Source organism: Anolis sagrei, chromosome 3 (genome assembly GCF_037176765.1).
Source record: "Anolis sagrei isolate rAnoSag1 chromosome 3, rAnoSag1.mat, whole genome shotgun sequence".
NCBI lineage: Eukaryota > Metazoa > Chordata > Lepidosauria > Squamata > Dactyloidae > Anolis > Anolis sagrei.
The window spans coordinates 170,461,524-170,484,133 of NC_090023.1; the positions used below are offsets into that span (position 1 = coordinate 170,461,524).

Sequence of the window (22,610 nt, forward strand, 5' to 3'; positions counted from 1 at the left end):
CATTACTGGGATGTGGACTCTGGTCCGAGGAAACTATCATACCTGCTACGAAGTTCATGTTTACCTTGTAAATAATAAGAAAACAAATGTAACTTTTGCAGGACTGTAAATGTATCAATAGGTCAATAATTCACCCACCCTAAGGTCAAATGCCATCAGTTGGCTGTTTTTTTGTATGTTCTTATTGCATTTAAAGTGGCATGACACTGACACACAATGTTAAATTCTGTATTTATTCCAAGTCATGCTGAGTCTTTAAAATTACTTTATTTTTAACAAAGCACAAGGTTACAACATTTTGTATTTAAAATTACAAAAAACACCTTCATGTTAAAACATTATTACAAAAGCTACATCAGTATATTTTATGTCTTTGCACAGATGTACAACAAAAATTGCAAACCTGTAAAGAAATAATACATTTTTTTAGCTGGAGGAATGGAACCTTTGATGGGAATGCTTCTCAGATTCTGATAGTTACAAGTAGACCAAATGTAACACTTGGAATTGAAATACTGTTTATGCAGCCTTTAGAAAATGCCAATCAGATTTTAATCTTGTAGCGAGTAGTATTACAGCATAAGATGTGAGTTGTAATCTGGAATAGAAAACTTCATTATAATGTGTTCTAAGAGTCTGGAATGTTACTAGATCATGGTGAAACTGGATTTACACATGTTTGGTGGTCAGTATTAACTGAAATAGTTCGCTGTGATCAACTGCTACAACATATACAGGGTGAGGCAGTATAACTTCCTTTTTAAAATGTGCACCATTCAGTCGGTTGAAGACGTAGTGGAGCGGTAGTGGTCTCGTTTGAGAAGCGGGAGTATAAAGTTTTGTCCTGACACAGTTCAGTCGCCATCATGCGTTGGAACAGTGAGGAGCATGCTTTTGCCATCGAGGCCTACTTTTCGAGCAGATTTGGAGTGGCCGGCCTACTCTCCTGATTTGGCCCCTTGTGATTTTTTTTCCTATGGGGTTTTTTGAAATCCCGTGTTTAAGTGAACCATCCAAGGACCCTACAAGATTTGAAGACCAACATCCAGTAAGAAATTGCCAACATAATGCCTACTATGCTGGCAAGAGTCATGACAAACGCCAGAAATCGGTTTACTCAGTGTATGGAGAATGGAGAATGGGGGATGTCACCTAACTAATTTGATCTTCAAAACTAAGTAAAACAAAACTTTAGGGATGTGCCTACATTATATACACACACACACACACACACATATACACATTCTGATTCATACAATGGGTTTTATTAAGTTTTGAAAAAAGGAAGTTATGCTGTTTCACCCTGTAGTATAATTTTATGGGCTTTTGTTCAAACAATACATAGTCTTTACAATAGAATTAAACGTTTTTCCAGTGTATAAATAAGTCCTAGGTCTCCAGATCTCCACCTTAAATTACTTTGGCAAATCTCCATTCTAAGAACATTGAAACCAACTATAGTGATAATGATGCACTTCTCCAGCATAATTTTGGAAGAAAAAGTATCAGACAGTTGGGTTGTTGTAGGTTTTTTCAGGCTATATGGCCATGGTCTAGAGGCATTCTCTCCTGGCATTTCGCCTGCATCTATGTCACCTTACTACCTCTGAGGATGCTTGCCATAGATGCAGGTAAAACATCAGGAGAGAATGCCTCTAGACCATGGCCATATAACCCGAAAAAACCTCCAACAACCCGGTGATTCCGACCACGAAAGCCTTCAACAATACATATCAGACAGTTTTCAGGCAAGCACTTTTCTGCTAGCAAGAACTGAACTGGCCCTGTAAACCTAGAGCTTGTGGGAATACGAAAATGCCCAGTGCATCTTCTCCTGTTGTTTCAGAGGGATTAATATATGGAAACAGGATCTCCCCTTTTGAACAACTATATAAAAGTTCTCTCCAGAACAAATGTAGTGATTTTCAATTGATAGAACAGTAGTGTACAGTTTATTTCTGAGCAATTCATCAAGTGGCTACCCATTTCTACATTTGCAATACGTTAGAACAGTAGTTCTCAACCTGTGGTCTGTGGACCCCTGGGGGAGCCACCATGTTGTCACAGAGAGTCCATGATGGATTGAAGAAATGTTATGATTTTTTTGCAGTTAAATCTGAATGAATGAACAAGTGAATGAATGACAGCAAACTGGAAAGGGACATGCAACAAACTTTTCCAGGCTTCTTTTTGGAAAACTTGGCCTTTTGGACCTATTACCTCAATTAAAAATATCCAGGGATGGAAATTGACTAGGAGACTAGCTGGGTGAGAAATGTATTTCATCTCATTTTTTAGCTTTTGTTTTCATGTGACTTTTGTATGTGTATGTCATTAATGGTTCCATGTGCTTGTAGTTTCGCTGATAGTATGGCTAGTGGGCACCACTTTAATATGGTGGTTTTTTTTCTGGGTTGTTTTAGGTTTTTTCGGGTTATGTGGCTATGTTCTAGAGGCATTCTCTCCTGATGTTTTGCCTGCATCTATGGCAAACATCCTCAGAGGTAGTGAGGTGCTTGCCATAGATGCAGGCAAAACGTCAGGAGAGAATGCCTCTAGAACTTGGCCATATAGCCCGAAAAAAAACCCTACAACAACCCAGTGATTCTGGCCATGAAAGCCTTTGACAATACATTGTTGTTTTTCTGTTAAAGACATTTTCTTAATCCAGTGGCTCTCTTTAGGGCCACAAAGTGGGGCTGAAATCTGTTCCTCCAAATGATGGAGGAACAAAAATAAACAAAAATATACGATGTGTGGTGACTGAACACAGACAAACAATGTAGTGTGTGTGTGTGAGCAGAATGGTAAAAACTTTTCATCAAATTTTAAACACTGGAGGGAAGTTTTTGAAAGATCTGATTACATTTCACATTTTTGCACAAAAATGTGAAATGCAAATTTAAGATGAGCGTGTCAGAATACCACAAAAATTGGCCATTTGTGAGAACAAATTATTATTGTTATTATTACTATTAATGCTGTTATTATTATTGTGGGTATTTTAAAACCAGTAGAAGTAGGAGTGTCATTATTCTTTTATAGATATTGCTATTACTGTTGCCTTTATTACTGTCTATTAATGTTACAACTGTTCTGCTATCACTACAACTATTATTACATTATTAACTACTATTAGTGTTGATGGCAGGGAGTTGGACTAGGTGGCCCAACTCTATTATTCTCTGATACTATTATTTTAAATTTGTATGGAATGATTATATTATATACTATACTATGAGTGTGTGCATTAACAGATTAACTTATATCTCCTTCTCTCTAAATCTGAAGGAGCTTCATGAAAAAATTGAAATAATTTTCTGATGCAGTCTAGGGCCTTAAATCTTGAGTTAAGTCTTGATGTGCGCAGAAACAAAAGGTATTTAAAAGTTAAGTCCAGGGTGAAGAAAAGGTTGAGAACCTCTGTGTTAGAAGTCTGGAAGCTACTAGATCCCTGATGGCGAACCTATGACATGTGTGTCAGCACTGACACGTGTAGCCATTTTCAATGACACGCGGCAGCATGTGGCCGCATACAGAGAAGTATGGGGCTGCATGCCAGGTGCAGTAACCGAGGACGAAACATTTGCTGTATTGTATTGTAGTCACTCTGTACCGGAGGTGTGTAGGCCAATACAACAAAACTCTGGCACAGAGCATCTAGTTCTGGGACTTCCAGTTAGGCTGTTAGAGAATCTTTGATCTCACTTCTGGCTGGTGGAGCAGGGAGCAGCGCAATGCCACGGGGGATGCATCTCTTGGGGGCCCTGTGATCGCCATTACCAGCAACCACATAACCACAGCAACCATCATCCAATCTACTGTTCTAGGGTGTCGTGGATTTCTAATTGACCATCATTACTGAGATAAGTGAGGGGGAAGCTAGAAGAGGCAAGGGCCTGTGTTATGGGTGCCATTTCCCACCATTAGAAATAGCAGCAGCCATCTTAATTTACATAAACAACGCCATCTTGCAGGATAGTACAGACTCCATTTCACCACTATTACTGTTGTGCATCCTTATGAACCCCTATTTCTGATTATTAACCCTGCTCTTTCCTAAAAGACAGTTACATGTGCCATCTTATGGTCAGTTCGGCTAGTTATCCCCTAATTGCCTAAAGTTATACTGTATATTGCAATTATACATTTTTGTTATTTAAACTTTAAATATCGTGAAGTTATGGGGGGGGGGTGTTCTCAACGTGACACACTACCCAAGTTATGCTCAACCTTTGGGCGAATTTTGACACACCAAGCTCAAAAGGTCGCCCATCACTGTACTAGATTGAGGTTTAAGCCTCTCCCTTTTCAAGCTATTTGGGGAGTAAGGAAGTGATTAGTTACATCAGCTATTTGCACTTTTTGATTTTTATATACTGTATTTTTGATGGTAATAAACATCCAAATATCCACCGGTACTGCTGAGCTATTAGGCATGTGCAGAGTTCCTGTCCTTTGAACAGTTAATTGGCCAGCAGAAATTCAGCAAGTGGAACAGGAGACAGCTTAATTTTTTAAAATGTCTTTACATTATGACATTAAAGCCTGGTAATAGCATTAGTACTGGAGAGAAAAGTTAGCAACCCCTCGTATATTATTCTATAGTTATAATTCTCATAATGTTAGAGCACAAAAAGGGACCATCTCTTCTAATCAATTCACATTATCAGGCAACAGCCATCAAAAATCATGTTGGGCACGGTTGCTCTTTAAAACGAAACAAGGTTAATCCTATATTACATGAGTAAGTGAAATGAAGTATCACAAATAATCCCATTCCTGATTTCCTTACCTTTACTGTATTAAAAGATTTTTTATTGTGTTTCACAATCTAACAAGGCAAATCATGTTTCATGAAAAGGTGGTTTTTGTAAGTGTGAAAACAGGGGATAGAAAACTGGCTTGCTAGATGCTGCACTGCAACACCGTCAGCTTTAGTCAAAACAGAATGGTAAAAGAACACAGGATTTCAATGTCATCTAACAACAGATCCCCAACACTGGGTGTATGTGTATGACACCCCCCCTCAGATAACATAAATTACAATGACATTTGCACTGCAATTTCCAGTCTACACGACTGGGTTTGCCAACAAGGACTGCTAGGGTCTGAAATGCAGCAACATCTGGAGATATGTTAGATTTCTGCTCATAATGTAAAGCCAAGGAATGAGATTGTATGCATCTGCAGAGGTTTTGGTAGAGTCACAAAGTAGCTTTTGGAGCCACAACATGGGCACCTGAACATCAGCAATTCAACTCTGTTACCGTTATTATTATGTATATGTCATTTCTACACAATCCACATTAAGGCACCCTAACAAACATATATAGCATATTTACATATATGATCGTATAAAGTGTTACCCAGGTTATCTAATCACATACCTACTGTCATGGATAGAAAAAATAGGCACCCCTGAATTAATGTCCTAACTACACCAAGTCCCTTCCTATTGTATTATTTATTTAATACGTTTTAGAAATTTGGAATTGCACATATCGGGGGAGAGGAGATTAGAATTAGATTCTAACTGGATGTAAATTCAGGACGCACTTTCCAACATGTTTTCTCAGAGTCTCAAAACCAAGATGCTGTAGAAACATTATACATATTCCATCTTTTTCTCACTTGTAGCTCACTTGACACATTCCTTCTTTAGTTGGCACCCTCTTCTTAGTCCCTTTCCTGAACTCATTAAGCTAATTCAATTGTTCCTTTCAGTCAAATGAGAGATTTCCAAGTTCAGTCATTCGTAGCTGTTAAATACGTCCTTCCAATCGCTTGAACATCTTTTCCTATATCACCGACCAGGCAAATGGCAAAGAGGTTGGGATCTTCTGCACTATGTCGATGGACAGGAAAAGAGATTTAAAGATGGGCTCAAAGCCAACCTTAAAAACTCTGGCATAGACAATGAGAACTGGGAAACACTTGTCCGTGAGCACTCCAGCTGGAGGTCAGCTGTGACCAGCAGTGCTGCAGAATTTGAAGAGGCACAAATGGAGGGCGAAAGAGAGAAACGTGCCAAGAGGAAGGTGCGTCAAGCCAACCCCGACCGGGACCACCTTCCACCTGGAAACCAATGTCTTCACTGTGGGAGAAGATGCAGATCAAGAATAGGGCTTCACAGTCACCTACAGACCCACCAGAACACTGATCCTGGAAGACTATCCTACTCGGCCAACGAGGGATTGCCTAAGTAAAAGTAAGTAAGTATGTTACTCAGTCCTTTATGCTAGTGGTTGGGATTTTTGGAGGTTTCCAAAGGGCAAGGAAGTGGCAGCAGCTGAAATACAAAAGGAGGAGGCAGCAGACTGCAAGCCACTTATTTATCAAGGAACCACAGAGTCCATCAAGGGAATGGGAATGGTGGCTTAGACAAAGGCACTGAAGAAGCAACAGTCCAAGCTGTCCCTTGCATACTGTCTTACTTCACTGGGCCTCTCAGAAGGCAGGCATCTAAGAAATAGGCAACCTTGAGCAGCAGCTTCTTCCCACTGTGTTGCAATAGCCTTTTCCATTCTTGCTACCACCGTTGTCATTTTTGCCTCCACTATCTGGAGAATACAGAGACTTAGTTTAAGTTAATTTTTACATATATTTATACAAGGTGTGGCAGCATAACTTCCTTTTTTAAAATGCGCGCCATTTAGTTGGTTGAAGACGTAGCGGAGCGCTAGTGGTCTCGTTCGAAAGGCGGGAGTATAAAGTTTTGCCCTGACACAGTTCAGTCGCCATCTTGCGTTGGAATAGTGAGGAACGTGCTTTTGCCATTGAGGCCTACTTTTCGAGTGGATGTTCTGTGATCGCAACCCAGCGCACCTTTCGGAATCGCTTTAATTTAGCCCCATTGGCCCGTCCTGGACTGGAAATCAATTGTGACGTGGGTCACTACATTCAGACAAACTGCAAGTGCGACAAGACAAAGAACTGGAGTCCCTCGGCCCATTAGATCACCTGAGAACATTGAGGCAGTGAGAGCTTCAATGTTGCGATCACCACGGCATTCTGCGTGCAAACATGCGTCTGCCCTTGGATTTTCCAATCGTTCTGTGAGAAGAATTCTTCATGGTGATCTTCATTTCCATCCTTACAAGATGGCGATTGTGCAGAAACTTTCTGAACGTGACTTCAGTTCTCGGAGGAACACGTGTGTGGTTCTTCTCAAAGTCGTTCCTGAGGACGCTATTGTTATTTTTTAGTGATGACGCAGATTTCATTTGTGTGGATCCGTCAACAAACGAAACATGCACTACTGGGCTGACAACAATCCTCGAGAATTGCATCAAAGGCCTTTGCATTCACCTAAAATCACAGTGTGGTGTGCAATTTCCTCAGCTGGAATTATTGGTCCCTGGTTCTTTCAGGAAAATGAAGTCGCAGTGACAGTGAATTCGGACCGGTATGTAAACATGTTACAGGAATTTTTTTCCCCACGGCTAGATGGGTTGGACTTAGGGGACATTTGGTTCCAAGAAGATGGTGCAACTGCACACACTTCAAGAGTATCGATGGCTGTTTTGAGGGAACACTTCCCAGAGCGCTTCATCTCAATTGGGGGGGGGGGGGATTTGGAGTGGCCGGCCCACTCTCCAGATTTGGCCCGTTGTGATTTTTTTCTATGGGGTTTTTTTAAATCCCGTGTTCATGTGAACCGTCCAAGGACCCTACAAGATTTGAGGACCAACATCCAGGAAGAAATTGCCAACATAACGCCTGCTATGCTGGCAAGAGTCATGACAAACGCCAGAAATCGGTTTACTCAGTGTATGGAGAATGGGGGATCTTCAAAACTATGTAAAACAAAACTTTAGGTATGCACCTATATTGTATATATATAAAAAATTCTGATTCATACAATGGGTTTTATTAAGTTTTGAAAAAAGGAAGTTATGCTGCTGTACCCCTTAGCAAGGATATTATGTATCTCCCCACCAAGGCAAATTATGGTTATTTTTTTCCATTTGGTAGAGGTGTCACACTTGAGTTCCATTTGCTTATGCTTCTATCTTCTTGTTTAAATTTGTCTTCACTTGACGGACAATTTAAAGATCTGAATACTAAACATGATAGTATACATTAAAAGCCTGCTAAATGCCTCTCTGACTTCTAGGCTTTCTTGGCCACAACCAACTTATTCCCAAATTACGAATGGGTAAAAACTAAAGTGACAATGCAAAATTCTCCATTTTGTACTGGAATGGTTCAGCAAAATGATAAAATGTTCCCACCTGTGTCTTTAAATGCTGAGGATAAGATGCATTGCACAAGCAGATGCATACAAGTCACTGCATTAGCACAACCTCACAAAACTTGTCATCATGCTGTTACAGCAGGAATACATCACAATGGCACAAAAAAAATCAGCAGTGGATATTCCAAATTTTTTGATAAGAGAAACATGGTGCCGTAGCAGAAGTACATATGGCAATATTAGGATACTCATCCCAGTTGGGAGACAACAGTTTATACATCTTCAGAGGACTCTTATGGCACATTGGAGGAACACCTCTGTATGAGCAATGCGTGGCAAGTATCACAGACCCGTACAGGCTTCGGCGAAGAGGGCAAAGGCAGTTCATTGTCTGAGCAGGCATTACAGAAAATTTCACCACAGTTCCTACAATGATGCTTAAAAACAGGTATTTAAAAAAAAGAAAACAATTAGATCAATACAATCTGTGAACAAAACAATTGATAAGCATCTGAAAATAAATAGAGTAAGGCCCCTGTAACTGCAAAACTATGTCCACAGTTTCACTTACTCAAGCCTGGAGAAAATGATATCTCTAGGAATTTGGCAAGTCCTCCAGTGCAGTGTTTCTCAACCTTCCTAGTGCTGCGACCCCTTAACCCAGTTCCTCATGTTGTGGTGACCCCCAACATTATTTTCATTACTACTTTATAACTGTAATTTGGCTACTGTTATGTATTGTAATGTAAATATCCGACATGCAGAATTTATTTTCATTCACTGGACCAAACTGGGCACAAATACCCAATACATGAGGTTGGGGGGATTGAATTTGTCACTTGAGAGTTGTAGTTGCTGGGATTTATAGTTCGCCTACAATCAATGAGCATTCTGAACTCTACCAATGATGGAATTGAACCAACCTTGGCACGCGTGAACTACAGAAAATACTGGAAGGGTTTGGTGGGTATTGACCTTGAGTTTGGGAGTTATAGTTCACCAACCTCCAGAGAGCACTGTGGGCTCAAATATTGATGGATCCAGGCCAAATATTGGCATAAATACTCAATATGCCTAAATGTGAACAGTGGTGGAATTTGGGGAAAATAGAGCTTGACATTTGGGAGTTGTAGTTTCTGGGATTTATAGTTCACCTACAATCACAGAGCATTCTGAACCCCACCAACGAGAAAATTGAGCCAAGCTTCCCACGCAGAACCCCCACAACTGAAAAATACTGTGTTTTCTGATGGTCTTTGGCGACCCCTCTGACACCCTCTCGTGACCCCCCCCCCCAGGCAGGCCCGTAGCCAGGATTTTGTTTCGGGGGGGGGGGGGGGTGTTGAGTTTGGTTCGGGAGGGGCTGAGTCTGAGTGAAAGAGGGTCTACCCTTGCAAACCTTTTGTATCGTTACCCCAATACCCCCATGCATATGGGATATATTGAATATGGTGATCAGATCATGATATGAATAAACATAACAGTTTAATTAATGTACCAGTAAGGCCTTCTCGCGGACCACCATGAGAATTTCGGGGGGCTGGGTGTGCTGAAGCCCCCCAAGCCCCTCCCCCCTTGGCTACATGCCTGCCCCCAGGGGTCCCGACCCCCAGGTTGAGAAACGCTGCTCCAGTGAGATTCAATGGTAGAAGTTACCATGGACTTAGTTTTGCTAGCAAGTTTTGCTATAAGAATTTCTAGGTGTACCAGTACAACCCTATGGTATGCTGGAACTGGAAAGCATACCATACAATGGCTTTTGGTCATATTTATTTATTTATTTACATAATTTCTACCCCGCCCTTCTCACCCTCAGGGGAGGATTCAGGGCAGCTAACATGGGCAACAATTCAATGCCATAATATCAATACAACAATGTAAAATCAAATACATAGAAAATAAAACAATAACATTAATTAAAATCACATACTCATATAGTCGCCTACAGGGTGAGGAAGCATACCTTCCTTTTTTAAAAAGTCGGTTGAAGACGTCAGGAACAATAAAACTTTTCTGATAATTTGTTAAAGTATATAATAAATGTTTTAATTGAATAAACCAGGTGGTTTGAGAGCATTTCTCTAGTATAGTTCATAAGGAACAGTAGTGCTCATTTCACTGATAATGAAAGACAAAAGTTTCATGTACCTTTATAAATGAAAATATAGATAACTAGCCGTACCCTGGCCACGCATTGCTGTGGCCTCAGAAAACAGGAATCCCAGACAGAGGAGATATGATAGCCATGTATAAATATGTGAGAGGAAGCCCCAGGGAGGAGGGAGCAAGCTTGTTTTCTGTTTCCCTGGAGACTAGGACACGAAACAATGGCTTCAAACTACAAGAAAGGAGATTCCATCTAAACATGAGGAAGAACTTCCTGACTGTGAGAGCCGTTCAGCAGTGGAATTCTCTGCCCTGGAGTGTGGTGGAGGCTCCTTCTTTGGCAGGTTTTAAACAGAGGCTGGATGGCCATCTGTCTGGGGTGATTTGAATGCAATATTCCTTCTTCTTGGCAGGGGGTTGGACTGGATGGCCCATGAGGTCTCTTCCAACTCTTTGATTCTATGATTCTACATGAAACAATCTGGGCTAGGGAACACCTCCCCACAAAGATTTCCTGTAGGCAGGAAGAAGCCAGGCTGTTAAGCTGCAAGGCTTTTCAAAGGTTATGAAGGTAGGCAATGTATGTGTATATGTATATATATGTGTGTGTATGTGTATATATGTGTATATTTGTGTGTGCATGTGTATATATGTGTTATGTATGTGTATGTGTGTATATATATGTATTTATGTGTGTATGTACATATGAGTGCATATGTGTTTGTGTAGATATGTGCATGTGTGTGTTGTTTGTATATGTGTGTAGGCCTGGCCTTACTTGGGCCCTCCAGACATTTTGGATTTCAGTTCCCACAATTCCTAACAGCCAGAACAGCTTGGCTGTTAGGAATTGTGGGAGTTGAACTCCAAAATGCCTGAAGGGCCCAAGTAGGCCCAGGCCTGGCATATGAGATTTGTTACTGAACCCTGTGTCTCTTTGGAGGCCTGTGCAGCCTCCTCCTGGTGTGGCTCCTCCTCCTCCCTCCCTTTCTTCCCTTCCCCTCTCGCCTTCCTTGCTTGACCAATGCAAAAGGCTTGCTTTCTTCTTTGCTTCTTCTGTCTCTCCGTCTGTTCTTCTCCCCCTCCCTCCCCCCCTCCCCCTCCTCTCTCTCTCTCTCTCTCTCTCTCTCTCTGAGAAGGCTGTAAAGGCTGTTTTTCAGAGCATCTTTGCTGGGCTGTTCTGGCTTCTCAGCTTGGCTCCCGAAGCAGGGATGGCCAGCTGCTTTGCTATGGATGGCTGTTTCTTTCCCCCTCTCGCACAAGAGGGCCGGGGCTAGGTTTTGCACATATATGGTAAGGTATTTTTTATTTTTTAAGAATTGTAAAGTTATTTTCACGGTTTTGGGTTTTTTTTAAATTGTTGGTCATACCTTGCAGTATGAGAAGTTTAGAGGCCAAAATTGATGTCACTTGGCCCCATAGTTTGTTTGTTTTTAGGCTACTCACAACGACCAGAAGCTGTTTATATATTAAGACTAGCTGTGTCCTGCCACGCGTTGCTGTGGCCTATAGTAAAACTTTTCAAAGTAGAGGTACATATCTGGACTATTATGAAAGAGAGGTATCTACCTATTCCTTCCCCCTTTTTCTCCTTTCTTCCTTCTCTCCCTCTTTCTTTCTTTCCTTCTTTCGCTCCTTGGTTTCATCCTTCTCTCTTTCCTTCATTCCCTCCCCTTTTCTTCCTTTGCCTCCTTTCTTCCCTGTTTCCTTCCTTCTTTCATTTTTTATTTCCTTTTCTCCTTCCTTCTTTACCTCTTTCCTACCTTTCCTTCCTTTTATTTTTCTTTCCTTTCTACTTTCTCTTCTTCCTTCCGTCAGTACCTCTTTTTTTCCTGCCTTCCCTCCTTCCTTTCTTCCTTCCCAATGCTTACCAAACCCTTCTCGTGCTTTCTGTTGGGTCAATGGGAGTCCTGTGTGCCACGTTTAGTTTAATTCCGTCGTTCGTGGAGTTCAGAATGCTTTGATTATAGGTAAACTATAAATCCCAGCAGCTACAAGGGAGGGGGGTGGGAGGAGGACGAGGAGTGTAGGGGCGGGGCGTCGGTGGGTATGGGCGGGGCTTCCTCGGAGGGGGGTGGGCAGAGGAGGAGTGTAGGGGCGGGGCGTTGGTGGGTGTGGGCGGGGCTTCCTCGGAGGGGGGTGGGCAGAGGAGGAGTGTAGGGGCGGGCGTCAGTGGGTGTGGGCGGGGCTTCCGCAGAGGGCGTGGGCGGGGGAGGAAGAGGAGTGTAGGGGCGGGGCGGGGGAGGATGGGGGCGTGGCTTCCGCGGAAGGTCCGTTGACCGTTCGGCCATGTGCGCGCGCCGGGGACTTGTGGCGGGGCGCCACTGCGCATGCTCAGTTGTTTTGTGTTATTGTGAGTGCACTATTATGTTGTTTAGTACTTTGAATCAATTTCGGCATACCTTGTGGGCTGAGGTATGTGCATGGGAATTTTGGTAAATTTTTGTCGGGGTTTTTTTGAGTTTTGCTGTCCCGTTGGACGGCCATAACAGATTTATAGACATAGATAAGTATTGTAAAATGATACCAAACTACACAACCAGCTTTTTATCCCTGTTAGTAAACAGAAACCAAACTTACCTTCCTTCTGGAAAGAGAAAACTCTGCTTCACATAACTTGCAGTGGGTAGCATCTTTGTCCTTTAGCCAGACTTGCCCCTATTTGGGAGGGAATGTGTTCCAAGTTATTATTTACATCAAATGCTAAGCACCACTAAAGCAGGAAAGTAATACACCTCGGTTTTTCCTAAAATAAGATCTTGTAATCTTATACATAAATACACACACTGGGTTATAGGCTGCATCTATTGTGCAGAACTGATGCAGTTCGACACCACTTTAAATGCCATGGCTCAGTTCTATGGAATAATGGGAGTTGCAGCTTTACAGTCTCTTTATAGTCTTCTCTGCCAAAGAGTGTTCGTGTGTCATTAAACTACATCTCCCATGACTCCATAGCATTGAGCTATGGCAGATGAAGTGCTGTCAAACTGCATTAATTTTATGCTGCAGATGAACCCTTACATAAGTATTCACCCCTTTGACTTTTCTGCATTTTGTTGTGTTACCACCTGAACGCAAATGATAGCTTATCCTTTCTTAACTGCTCTTGTTTTACTCTCTACAGATTGCTGAGAAGCTTGAAAGGAGTAGGCCAACACTCTGTCTTCAAACATATATCAGTGTTGAAGTTATTCATAAACCGAAACAAATCTAGTACTAAAAAATATGGGTTTATTGCCTTGTTTAGATTATACAAACATTCCCAAAAGATAAACAAAGCATGGGAGTAAGGTTGTATGTACCTTAAGGCTAGTTCGTTTCAAATGCAACAACAAACCAATCATTTTGGTTAAAAGCTATCCGGTGCATGTGAGTAGAATATTAAATATTTTAACAGTCACATCTGGAACAGCTTAGAAAACTGGGTATGTTTAGCTTGATGAAAAGGTGAGACAATAAGCACCGGGATTGTGGCGCAGCTGGCTGAGTGTCAGCTGCATTAAGATCACTCTGACCAAAAGGTCATGAGTTCGAAGCCAGCCCGGGTTGGAGTGGGTTTCCAACCAATTGTGTGTAGCCTGTTGTCGACCTTTGAAACCTGAAAGACAGTTGCATCTGTCAAGTAGGAAAATTAGGTACCACCTTAAAGTGTGGGGAGGCTAAATTAACTGTTTTATGAGGCCATAAAGAAGACTCCAGCAAAGCATTCCAGCGGGGAAGCATGCGGGGAATGCGGAAGTGCTTCATCAGCATCCCAGATGGATGATGAAAGCGACAGCTCCCTGGCAGCCACAAAAAGTTAAATAGCCTGTGTGTATGTCTGTATATGTTTGTAAGTCAAAAATTAGCATTGAATATTTGCCATATATGTGTACACTATAATCCGCTCTGTTTAGATTATACAAACATTCCCAAAAGATAAACAAAACATGGGAGTAATATTGTACGTACCTTGGACAATAATAGAATAGGCTAGTTCGTTTCAAATGCAACAACAAACCAATCATTTTGGTTAAAAGCTAAGCTACACCTTGATATTTATGTGAGTAGAATATAGAAGGGCGGAATATAAAAGCTGTAAATAAATAAATACATAATATCTGACTGGATGTCATGTAGAGGATGGACTAAGTTTGTTTTCGGCTGCTCCAAAACCCAGAAAATGAACCAGTGGATTAAAATTAGATGAAAAGAGATTAACCATTACAAAGAAATTATTTACTGTTAGAACCGTTCAATAGTAAAACAGACTGGCTCAGAAGTCTTCTTTATTTTGAATGAGCATCTTTCCTGACTGCTTTAGTTTTGTATTCCTGTATGCCAGAGAGTTGGACTGCGTGGCCCATATAATCCCAACTCTGTGATTCTATAATGAACAGATTTTACCTTGAAGTCTGTCTCTTTTGCCCCAGTTTACTAACCTGTAAAGCTTTGTTTGCTTCTTTTATATCTTCTATTTTAAGCTTTGATCTGAATAGAAGACACAATTGAGAGATCGAGTATGAATAATGGCAAACGAAGAGAAAATATACTAGTTCTTTCAGAGATAATAAAAATAGTAGTAGTAGTAGGAGTAGTAGTAGTAGTAATAATAATAATAATAATAATAATAATAATAATCTTTATTTATACCCCGCCACCATCTCCCACAACGAGGACTCAGAGCGGCTTACATGAGGCCAAGCCCGAACAACAAATTACAATACAAAAATACAAATTGTAGTAAAATAAACAACGTAACAATAAAGTATAAAACATCAAAGCATATAAACAAAATGGGCAGAGTTTCCCTCACTTCTTGTTGTCTCACCCTTATTCTTCACTAGGAGTCAGATCCAGAGATGCATCTGGATTTGAAAGATGGAGAAGCACATTCCTCCTTGGATCCACAGTACACATAATAATAATAATAATAATAATAATAATAATAATAATAATAATAACAACAAACGTGTCCTCTGTGTTGTCAAAGGCTTTCATGATCAAATCACTGGGTTGCTGTGAGTTTTCCAAGCTGTATGGCCATGTTCCAGAAGCATTCTCTCCTGACAGTTCACCCACATCTATGGTAGGCATTCTCAGAGGTTGTGAGATTTGTTGGAAACCAAGCATTTGGGGTTTATATATCTGTGGAATGTTCTTTTTCCCACCCTGGGCATTTTATAGATATATAAACCCCACTTGCCTTGTTTCCAACAAACCTCACAACCTTTGAGTTTGCCTGCTATAGATGTGGGTGAAATGTCAGGAAAGAATGCTTCTGGAAAATTGCCATACAGCCCTGAAAATTCACAGCAACCCAGATGTGTCCTCATTTAGCAAGCCCTTCCTTGCATTTTACACAAATGCTCCATCTATGGTCTCTCTTTCCGTGCACCTCACTTTCTAAAAGGCTGAGAGAACAACCATGCCTAATATTTGTAACAATGGGCTGAAATGTCTTTTTTAGTAAATAATGGTTTTAAAAAGTATGTTTGCCCTCCCCTTACAAGAAAAGAAAAAGGGACATTACTCGCTAAGTTTTCCAGCCAGTTCTTGGAGAGCTTCTTCTTGATCGTGACAGAGATTTCTCAACTGCTTGTTCTTTTCTTGTAACTTTAAGAACTCCTTTAAAATAAAGAAACATATACATTAGATGTTATTCATTAAGAGAATTAAATTATTTGACCTGCCTTTTTGTCACATTCCCCCAGTCAACGTGGGTGAGTCCACTTCAAAAAAGTATCAGTTCCATTTTCTTGTTTTAGCTCTTTTGTAGAAATTTCATATTAAATGCAACTGGAGAAGAAATCAGAAGAGATAGGGAAGATTTAAAAAATGCAACACTATATAGAATCATAGAATCAAAGAGTTGGAAGAGACCTCATGGGCCATCCAGTCCAACCCCCTGCCAAGAAGCAGGAATATTGCATTCAAATCATCCCTGACAGATGGCCATCCAGCCTCTGTTTAAAAGCTTCCAAAGAAGGAGCCTCCACCACACTCCGGGGCAGAGAGTTCCACTGCTGAACTGCTCTCACAGTCAGGAAGTTCTTCCTCATGTTCAGATGGAATCTCCTCTCTTGTAGTTTGAAGCCATTGCTCAATTGCGTCCTAGTCTCCAAGGAAGCAGAAAACAAGCTTGCTCCCTCCTCCCTGTGGCTTCCTCTCACATATTTATACATGGCTATCATATCTCCTCTCAGCCTTCTCTTCTTCAGGCTAAACATGCCCAGCTCCTTAAGCCACTCCTCATAGGGCTTGTTCTCCAGACCCCTGATCATTTTAGTCGCCCTCCTCTGGACACATTCCAGCTTGTCAATATCTCTCTTGAATCGTGGTGCCCAGAATTGGACACAATATTCCAGGTGTGGTCTAACCAAAGCAGAATAGAGGGGTAGCATGACTTCACCATCTTAACATCTTCTCTGGGTTATAACCTTTTCCTTTTCAGTCACTAAAGTAGAGTATGGGGTACAGGCAGTCCCCAGGTTACAAACAAGGTAGGTTATGTCGGTTTCTTCTTAAGTTAAATTTGTGTGTGAATCAGAACAGGTACATTTTTAAGTGTAACTCCAGTCCAACTTTTTGAATATTTGGATAGCATAGGGAAGGGTTCACACCCCTGTGGTGCTTGTTTTGCTGTCTGTGCCCCTGTTCAGAAGATTGCATTGTACTTTCTGTCCCTGTGACAATTGAATTTTGAAAAATTCGGCTTGTTGTGAAGTCAAGGACTGGTGATAAAGCTTCAGTAGAGGCACCTTTTCCTATCTATCTATCTTATCTTATCTAACCTATCTATCTTATCTATCTATCTATCTATCTATCTATCTAATATATGTAATCTATCTATCTATTTATTTACAGTATTTATATTCTGCCCTTTTCACCCTGCAGGGGACTCAGGGCGGATTACAATGTACATAGACATGTCACACAACATATATAGACAGACACACAAAGGCTATTTAACAGTCCAGCTTTTTCATGAGGATATTCTGGCCACCAGAGGAGCTGTCGCGTCACCGTCCATTTGTGACACTGATGAAGTATTTCCTCATTCTTTGCATGTTTGCTGGAGATTTTCATGGCCTCTTAAGATAGTTAAATTAGCCTCCCCACATAAGTGGTACCTTGATTTCCTACTTGACAGATGCAACTGTCTTTCGGGCTGCAAAGGTTGACAACAAGCTATCCATAATAACTCTTCCCTTCCAATGGGTAGAGTTTCCCTCCCTTCTTGTTGTCTCACCCCTATTCTTCACTAGGAGTCAGATATAAGTCATATGTTTGTAATTTGGGGACTGCCTGTACTCTATCCTTTAGTATACATTACTTTTATTTTTAAGATGTACTCTTGTGACTGCCTAGGGCAGGGACCCACAAACTTTTAAAACAGAGGGCCAGGTCATAGTCCCTCAAACTGTTGGAGGGCCGGATTATAATTTGAAAAAAAAAATGAACAAATTCCTATGCACACTGCACATATCTTATTTGTAGTGCAAAAACACTTAAAAATACAATAATTAAAATGAAGAACAATCTTAACAAATATAAACTTATTAGTATTTCAATGGGAAGTGTGGGCCTACTTTTGGCTGATTAGATAGGATTATTTTTGTTGTTGTGTGCTTTCAAGTTGTATTTTTTAAAAAGCAGTAGCATCACCTTTAAAAGTTGTTTCCGATTTGTGATATTTTAATATTTGAACCTGAGCGAGGGCCGGGTTAATGACCTTGGAGGGCCGTATCTGGCCCCCAGGCCATAGTTTGAGGACCCCTGGTCTAGGGCAACAGAATCACTACTGCTCCTCAAGTGCTACCTTCCGTCATCTCATATTATTTATTTATTTATTTATTTACAGCTTTTATATTCCGCCCTTCTCACCCCGCAGGGGACTCAGGGCGGATTACAATGTACACATATACACATATGCGTACATATATGGCAAACATTAAATGCCAATTTTTGACATACAAACATATACAGACATACACAGAGGCTATTTAACTTTTTCTGGCCGCCAGGGGAGCTGTCGCTTTCATCAATGCTGACGGAGCACTTCTGCATTTCCTGCATGCTTCCCCGCTGGAATGTTTTTGCTGGAGTCTTCTTTATGGCCTCATAAATCAGTTAATTTAGCCTCCCCACACTTTAAGGTGGTACCTAATTTTCCTCGTTGACAGATGCAACTGTCTTTCGCGTTGCAAAGGTCGACAACAGGCTACACACAATTGGTTGGAAACCCATTCCAACCCGGGCTGGCTTCGAACTCATGACCTTTTTGGTCAGAGTGATCTTAATGCAGCTGACACTCAGCCAGCTGTGCTCACTCAAACCCAACAATCCAATTCATTTGAAAAGCTCGAGAAAGTTAGAATAGTTCAACTGCAAATTAAGTACTGCACCCCTGTGAATGTCTGTGAATAAATATCAAAGTTGATGTTATGCAACTCTCTCTTAAGGATGTAAATTAGATGTGTTGTGTATATGGAAGTATATATGTGTATGTGCTTTCAAGTGGCTTGTGGACTTATGGTAAAATCATAAATTTCATAGGGTTTTCTTAGGCAAGGAATACTGAGAATAGTTTACAACACCAGGCATTTGTTAATTGTCTTCCATCCAAGTACTAACCAGGGCTGACACCGCTTAGCTTTTAAGATCTGATGGATATGCCTTTAGGGAACTCCTTCATTCAACAACCCACTTGCCTCAAATGATTATAGGATATGAAGTAAGTATTCCAAGAGGACACAATCATATAGACCAGCAGTTCTCAACCTGTGGGTCCCCAGATGTTTTGGCCTTCAACTCCCAGAAATCCTAAGAGCTGGTAAACTGGCTGGGATTTCTGGGAATTGTAGGCCAATACACCTGGGGATCCACTGATATAGACAGATTGTTGTACTAGTCACCACCAATAATTCAGAATCAACAATGCTCTAACAATGGTCCACGCTCTTGTTACATCCCGAACAGATTACTGCAACGCACTCTATGTGGGGTTGCCTTTGAAGACTGTTCGGAAACTTCAATTAGTCCAACGGGCGGCAGCCAGACTACTCACTGGAGCATCATACAGGGAACATAACACCCCTCTGTTATGTCAGCTCCACTGGCTGCCGATCCAATTCCGAGCACAATTCAAAGTGCTGGTTTTGACCTACAAAACCCTATACGGCTCTGGCCCAGCGTACCTGTCCGAACACATCTCCTTCTACGTCCCGCCTCGGAGTTTAAGATCCTCTGGGGAGGCCCTGCTCTCGACCCACCTTTATCAAAAGTGAGGTTGGTGGGGACGAGGAGCAGGGTCTTCTCAGTGGTGGCCCCTTGCCTGTGGAATTCGCTCCCTGGGGAAATTAGGTCATCCTTCCTCTCTTTCAGAAGGAAACTAAAAACATGGATATGGGACCAGGCCTTTGGGTAATTTGGCAGTTAGACAAAGGACAATGACGACTAGAGTTGGATAGGATTATGACAATGCGGAATGAATTTACGAATTTTGAACCTGGCGAACGTTGAACACTAGGATTGGCTTTTATTAGTTGTTATCGGATAATTGGATTGTTTTAGCTTTTTATAATTGTTGCTGCTATGTATTTTATCCTACTATGTGTATTGCTGGCACCGAATTGTGCCTTTTGTAAGCCGCCCTGAGTCCCCCCTCGGGGGTTGAGAAGGGTGGGGTAGAAATGCCCGAGATAAATAAATAAACTAGAAATTGTAAGTAATTTTTCACTGTCTGTTTTCACTTCTCACTGGTATTTCACATCATTTTACTGCCTTATAATCTACTATTTTGTTAAATCCATGAAAGCAATGAAAAAAAATGCTGCTGAATTTACTTTTTTAAGTGTAATGATTTGTTGGGTCTCGGTCTTCAGAGAAGATGCCATTTCTTTCTCCTTTCTAAGGTCTTCTTCCATCGTTTGTCGCCATTCTTTTTCTATTTTCAGATCTGTTTCCAGCTGACACCTAGACAAACAGAATATAAATAAAAAGTCACAGAAGCCAGAATCATACTTTAAAAATATCACAGTCATATTTTAGTTATCCTATGAAGACTGCTTAAGTATCCCCTTTGAAATAGCTTGGCATATATTCCACAGACATACTCATGATTTCTTAGAAAGTAATTATTAATTATTTTAAAGAGACTTTTGAAATACTATATCACAGTCTATGCTCAACTCTACTTCAAAAATGTTCCACCACAAGGTCATATTTCAATTTGACTCAAACAACACCAAGGCTGATGCACTGACCCCGTCTGAGAAAGTTTCAGAATTCGCCCCCCCCTCCCCGACAAATTCCTTCTCTTTGCAAAAACAGTTTTCTGAGAGTTTTGTGGCAAGTCAGACACTACACTGGATCCCTTCTGTTCTGTTCTTTGTTTATTTTTTTAAGGGGACTTATATCACATTGGTTGTGGTTGGGGATTATATTATATCATAAGCTACCTTGGGTAGAAATGGCAGGATATACTGTATATATAAGTTTTTCAGCCCTTTTTAGACTGAAAAAATCCCCTTCAGCTTATACTCAAGTCGAAGTTATTTATCATTTTACTGGATTATTATTATTATTATTTTATTAGATTTATTATTTTACTCTATTATTATTTTATTATTATTAGATGTATTATTTTACTTTATTTTTATTATTAGATTTATTATTTTACTCTATTGTTATTATTACATTTACATTATTTAACTCTATTATTATTATTATTATTATTATTACACTTATTATTTATTCTCTTTATTAGAAGGATGTGTAAACACATTTTATTTTTTTAATTTGTCTCTTATATAACATGTTATTAATCTGCTTTTATACCTGACCTACTTGGGAACTGCGATTCCCTTCCTTGGGCATCGGTGCCCCATTTTATACTGTGCTGGTCAAAGACCGTAATAAAACATTGATTGATTGATATTCTCTTTATTGGAAGGATGCGTAAACACATTTACATTAAAAATGATTAGAATAAATTGTTTAACGACAGTTGGGCAGTCTTATCTTATAGTTTTATGTAAATATTCAAAAACATTTAACTTACAATGGCTTCAAACTACAAGAAAGGAGATTCCATCTGAACATGAGGAAGAACTTCCTGACTGTGAGAGCTGTTGATTGAGCAGTGGAACTCTCTGTCCTGGAGTCTGGTGGAGGCTCCTTCTTTGGAAGCTTTTAAACAGAGGCTGGATGGCCATCTGTCAGGGGTGCTTTGAATGCAATTTCCTGCTTCTTGGCAGGGGTTGGACTGGATGGCCCATGAGGTCTCTTTCAACTCTATGATTCTACCGATGCCTCAATTAATGTAATTTCATTGGTATCTATTTTTATTTTGAAATTTACCAGTAGCTGCTGTATTTCCCACCCTCAGCTTATACTCGAGTCAATACGTTTTCCCAGTTTTTTGTGGCAAAATTAGATGCATTGGCTTATACTTGGGTCGGCTTATACTTCAGTATATATGGTACATATGTCACATAAATCCTTTTCCTTCTTTTGCTTATAGAAAAACAATGCAAGTTTTGAAGATCTGCAAAGGGGCAAGAATATATATTATTTTCTAGTATAACTTTATGGTGGATGGCTTTTCATGTAACGGTACAGTTTACAACTGCTTTCACAAACTGTTCTGATGTTTTCCAAACCAGAGGTTTATCCTTCCCCACAAATGTTGATGCCTTTGAAATTTTCTCAAATTACCGTATATACTAGACGACTTTTTAGGCATGTAAAACGTTATAAAATTTTGGGGGTCGTCTAATATGCCAAGTATAAAATTAAAATAATACTAAAATTACATACTATGGCTGCTTTGGCCTCGGGCTGCCCTCCACCTCCTGCGCCTTGGCTCATGGCGGTCTCCCAGGCAGGCTCCCCGTCCTTCCTCCCTTCCTGGCTGCCTTCCTTGCTCAGGCCCAGGCCTCTCCTTTGTTGGCGGCTGGGCCCCTGGGCTGCTTCCCGCGCTGCTCAGGCCACTCTCCTTTCTGTCCAGGCCTTGTGAGAAGCGCCTCTTCTCCTGCGAGACAACTTTGTCTCGCAGGAGAAGAGGCACTTTGCGCGAGCCCTGGACAGAAAGGAGGAGAGCAGTCTGAAGAGTGCCGGAGGCCCTTCTGATCAGGCCGCTCTCCTCCTTACTGTCCAGGTCTCGTGAGAAGTGCCTCTTTTCCCGTGAGACAACGTTGTCTCGCAGGAGAAGAGGCACTTTGTGTGAGGCCTGGCCAAAAGTGGCCTGAGGAGCGCCGGAGGGCCTTCTGATCAGGCCACTCTCCTTCTTCCTGTCCAAGCCTCATGAGAAGCGCCT

The 22,610-nt window shown here is 41.0% G+C and overlaps 1 protein-coding gene across 1 annotated transcript in view; it reads right to left on the reverse strand.

The window, feature by feature from the left end:
* Positions 1 to 248: 248 nt before the first annotated feature.
* RUFY2 (RUN and FYVE domain containing 2) overlaps positions 249 to 22,610 on the reverse strand; it is a 58,149-nt gene continuing 35,787 nt past the window's right edge. The window contains exons 14-18 of the mRNA XM_060768900.2: positions 20,137 to 20,266; positions 15,822 to 15,916; positions 14,731 to 14,779; positions 12,887 to 12,964; positions 249 to 8,637 (exon numbers count right to left, since the gene is read on the reverse strand). Coding sequence (XP_060624883.2) covers positions 8,494 to 8,637; positions 12,887 to 12,964; positions 14,731 to 14,779; positions 15,822 to 15,916; positions 20,137 to 20,266 — 496 coding nt within the window. The 3' untranslated portion in view covers positions 249 to 8,493. The remainder of the gene's footprint in view (positions 8,638 to 12,886; positions 12,965 to 14,730; positions 14,780 to 15,821; positions 15,917 to 20,136; positions 20,267 to 22,610) is intronic.